Source organism: Pseudorasbora parva, chromosome 25, assembly GCF_024679245.1.
Source record: "Pseudorasbora parva isolate DD20220531a chromosome 25, ASM2467924v1, whole genome shotgun sequence".
Taxonomy (NCBI): Eukaryota; Metazoa; Chordata; class Actinopteri; order Cypriniformes; family Gobionidae; genus Pseudorasbora; species Pseudorasbora parva.
Window position 1 is genome coordinate 35,512,955 of NC_090196.1, and position 5,164 is coordinate 35,518,118.

A 5,164-nucleotide genomic window follows, 5' to 3' on the forward strand; every position below is an offset into this window, starting at 1 on the left:
CACACACACACACACACACACACACACACACACACACACACACACACACTAACTCAGAAGCGGTCTACTTAAAACGAGCTGCCCGCAGGACATTCGTCAAAACTCCTCGTTACAGAACTACGGCAGCAATTAACCCACGAACCTCCCGTCACACACACTCCGAACATTTCACGTTTATTAAGACCGGGGATCATTTTCCACGAGTGCTAATGAGACCACCGCGAACATGACGAGTGTGTGTGTGTGTGTGTGTGTGTGTGTGTGTGTGTGTGTGTGTGTGTGTGTGTGTGTGTGTGTGTGTGTGTGTGTGTGTGTGTGACATATGAGGACTCAAATGTGTATAATGCCATGGGTATGACACAGGTATTACAGGAGAGGGTGAAATATGAGGACATTACCCATGGCCCCACTTTACAAAAGGCTTATAAATCACACAGGAGGAGTTTTTTAAAGCCCTTCAGCACCATAAGAGTTAATGAAACGCTCAGCAGAGAATCAATCAGGGATCATCAGACGGATCCATTAAATCAGTGTGTGGCTGCTCATCATCAAGGACATCATAAACGCTCAACAGAACTCATCCAAGAAAACATCTACGGTGCTTTAGATATCCGATGCCAACGGTCCTAAATGACCACTGTATAAATGTGTCGAATGCTAAAGCAAAGAATACTTTAAAGCTACCGTGCTGTGTATTTATCATCCACCAAAGCATGGCATCAGAGGAACATGTGTAAAGCAGCGAGTTATGGGGCTAGTGTTCAAGCCTCAAACGGTCCACTCAAAACAATGGACCAGGCCCTTCATAGATACGACACATTTAAATTATGTTCACTTTACATAAACATATCTAATTTTGATCAAATGTAACTTAAATGTGTTCAGTCAACCTCAACCTAATATATTTAAAACTTTACCTGATTAATTTGTGTTAAAACTACATAAAATATGTGTTGGCATCACTAACGGCAGTGGGTCTGTAGTTCCCAGCATGCTTTGCAAGGGACTAAATTATGAGAGTAAATGTAGGGATTAAAGTGTTATTTTATGATTTCTGTAAAGGGAAAGATGTTGTTAGTTTATGTTAGTGTTTAATGTTCAGTTATGGTGGACATTTAGAGGAGTTTCTGATTATGCTGAAGAGTGGCGCCTCAGAGATCTACGGTAATGGCAGGCGTTACACCAGGCTTTTCTTACATTTTCATTATATACATTGTGTATGATGATGAAAGTATGACACGTTCAAAAAAGTCATGTTATAAGTTTAAAAATATAACTTAAACTGTATCTGGTAAAATTGAGTTGGACCAACTCAACAATTACATTTCATTGCTTGAATTAGATTGTTACTATTTGGGGCTACACATATTTATTAGATGGAAAACCTGCCCTCAATTAAATTGAGTTTGTCCAATGAGTTATTATTTGAGTGTATAGTACTATATCCAGAATCTAGGGTCCAGTGTGGAAAACAACCATAGTAAGCAGAGCACTAAATATACATGCTATTATAGGAAACCAGCTCCAAAAACTCTAGTGTTAGGTGGAGAAACCATCGTTAAACATCGTTTTCCATCTCCAAAAATGGGGAATAACCATTGTAAATCATGGCACAGTTACAAAAACTAATGCATTATGTGGATAAACCATGGTATATGCCCAAAACTATGGTCTTATGAGGAAAACGGCCCAGTAAGCACCATGGCCAAACATACATGGTATTATCACACTGAAAAAGATTAGGAAACTATCTCCAAAAACTATAGTATTATGTGCAGAAACCATCGTAAAACCGTAGAAAAACCATCATAAAATCATCAATATCTGTAAAAAACTATGGTATTATGTGTAAAACTCTACATAAATCATGGTCCATGCCCAAAAAATAATGTATTATGTGGAGTAACCATTGAAAATCATGGTACATTTCCAAAAATGATGGTTTTATTTGTAAAAACCATACATGGTATATGCCCATCACACACACACACTGCCCCTAAACCTACCCATCACACACACACACACACACACACACACGCTGCCCCTAAACCTACCCATCACACACACACACACTGCCCCTAAACCTACCCATCACACACACACACACACACACACTGCCCCTAAACCTACCCATCACACACACACACACACACACACACACACGCTGCCCCTAAACCTACCCATCACACACACACACACTGCCCCTAAACCTACCCATCACACACACACACACACACACACTGCCCCTAAACCTACCCATCACACACACACACACACTGCCCCTAAACCTACCCATCACACACACACACTGCCCCTAAACCTACCCATCACACACACACACTGCCCCTAAACCTACCCATCACACACACACACACACACACACACGCTGCCCCTAAACCTACCCATCACACACACACACTGCCCCTAAACCTACCCATCACACACACACACTGCCCCTAAACCTACCCATCACACACACACACTGCCCCTAAACCTACCCATCACACACACACACACACACACGCTGCCCCTAAACCTACCCATCACACACACACACTGCCCCTAAACCTACCCATCACACACACACACTGCCCCTAAACCTACCCATCACACACACACACACACACACGCTGCCCCTAAACCTACCCATCACACACACACACACACACACACACACGCTGCCCCTAAACCTACCCATCACACACACACACACTGCCCCTAAACCTACCCATCACACACACACACACACACACACACACACACACACTGCCCCTAAACCTACCCATCACACACACACACACACACACGCTGCCCCTAAACCTACCCATCACACACACACACACACTGCCCCTAAACCTACCCATCACACACACACACTGCCCCTAAACCTACCCATCACACACACACACTGCCCCTAAACCTACCCATCACACACACACACACACACACACACGCTGCCCCTAAACCTACCCATCACACACACACACTGCCCCTAAACCTACCCATCACACACACACACTGCCCCTAAACCTACCCATCACACACACACACACACACACACACGCTGCCCCTAAACCTACCCATCACACACACACACACTGCCCCTAAACCTACCCATCACACACACACACACACACGCTGCCCCTAAACCTACCCATCACACACACACACACACTGCCCCTAAACCTACCCATCACACACACACACTGCCCCTAAACCTACCCATCACACACACACACACTGCCCCTAAACCTACCCATCACACACACACAAACCTACCCATCACACACACACACTGCCCCTAAACCTACCCATCACACACACACACTGCCCCTAAACCTACCCATCACACACACACACTGCCCCTAAACCTACCCATCACACACACACACTGCCCCTAAACCTACCCATCACACACACACACTGCCCCTAAACCTACCCATCACACACACACACACACACACACACACACACACAGCCCCTAAACCTACCCATCACACACACACACACAGCCCCTAAACCTACCCATCACACACACACACTGCCCCTAAACCTACCCATCACACTCACACACTGCCCCTAAACCTACCCATCACACACACACACACACACACACACACACACACACACACACACACACACACACACACACACACACACACACACACACACACACACAGCCCCTAAACCTACCCATCACACACACACACTGCCCCTAAACCTACCCATCACACACACACACACACACACACACACACACACACAGCCCCTAAACCTACCCATCACACACACACACACACACACACACACACACACACACACACACACACACACACACACACACAAGATCGCTCAACGCACGCAGGTAATGCGCCCGGACCGCGCAGCCGAAACTCCGTCAGTCAGTGTCAGGAGCGCGCCTCGCTCACCTATGCGATCTCAGTGTCAGGAGCGCGCCTCGCTCACCTGTGCGATCTCAGTGTCAGGAGCGCGCCTCGCTCACCTGTGCGATCTCAGTGTCAGGAGCGCGCCTCGCTCACCTGTGCGATCTCAGTGTCAGGAGCGCGCCTCGCTCACCTGTGCGTGCGATCTCAGTGTCAGGAGCGCGCCTCGCTCACCTGTGCGATCTCGTACAGTAGTTTGTAATGCTCCTCTCTCTTCGGTAAACTGCACAGATTGCAGCCCATCCTCGTGCTCGTGGCAGCCGTGACCGTCTCGCTCTCCCGCGGCGGCTCGCGGCTCTCGCGCTCATCCGTGTGTCGCCGCATGCACGCGCGCAGCCTCTGGCGTCCGACAGCCGCGGCTCGCTCTCCCCGCGCCGCGGACACGCCCCCTTCAGCGGCTCAGCCTATGAATATTGGCGCGTATGCATGCGGGGGCGTGGCTTGAGTAGATGGGCGGGGTCTGCGCGGAGACAATGAGGCTCTTTTGTGCCAGTGTTTAGTCTTAAACTCTCCTCACTGGAGAAGCTGATCAGAAGCTTATCAACATAAGATGATAAAAGCAAAGTAGGTCACCAATCTGCAGAGACTGCACACACACACACACACACACAACCATATGCATAATATTATGATCTGTGAAATATGAGCGCATGCACAACCGCAGTAAGTGGCTCAGTTTATGGCGGATCGCATAAATCTATACTACTAATAAAACACAGACACTAATGCACTGAACTGAGACAGAGGATAATGTGTGCGAACTCAGATCGTGTGTGTGTGTGTGTGTGTGTGTGTGTGTGTGTGTGTGTGTGTGTGTGTGTGTGTGTGTGTGTGTGTGTGTGGAGTCTAAAGATGTTATGAAAACTCTGTTAGTGTCTCACCTTAATGAAACATCACAAGCTGAAGAACATCAGCAGGTAGGTGTGTGTGTGTGTGTGTGTGTGTGTGTGTGTGTGTGTGTGTGTCCCTTGCTTATATTACTTTTTGAGGACCAGCCAGCGGTCCCCACTTTTCAAAAGGCTTTTAAATCACACAGGATGAGTTTTTATGAGAAAGTAAAAATGCAGAATGTTTCCTGTGATGGGTAGGTTTAGGGGCAGTGTGTGTGTGTGTGTGTGTGTGTGTGTGTGTGTGTGTGTGATGGGTAGGTTTAGGGGCAGTGTGTGTGATGGGTAGGTTTAGGGGCAGTGTGTGTGATGGGTAGGTTTAGGGGCAGTGTG

General features: G+C 47.4%; 1 protein-coding gene across 1 annotated transcript in view; it reads right to left on the reverse strand.

The window, feature by feature from the left end:
* The window catches only part of LOC137064685 (PDZ domain-containing RING finger protein 4-like), a 43,232-nt gene extending 38,961 nt beyond the window's left edge, over positions 1-4,271 (reverse strand). Inside the window, exon 1 of the mRNA XM_067436149.1 lies at positions 4,119-4,271. Within this exon, the coding sequence (XP_067292250.1) occupies positions 4,119-4,268 (150 nt within the window). The 5' untranslated portion in view covers positions 4,269-4,271. The remainder of the gene's footprint in view (positions 1-4,118) is intronic.
* Between the last annotated feature and the right edge of the window lie 893 nt (positions 4,272-5,164).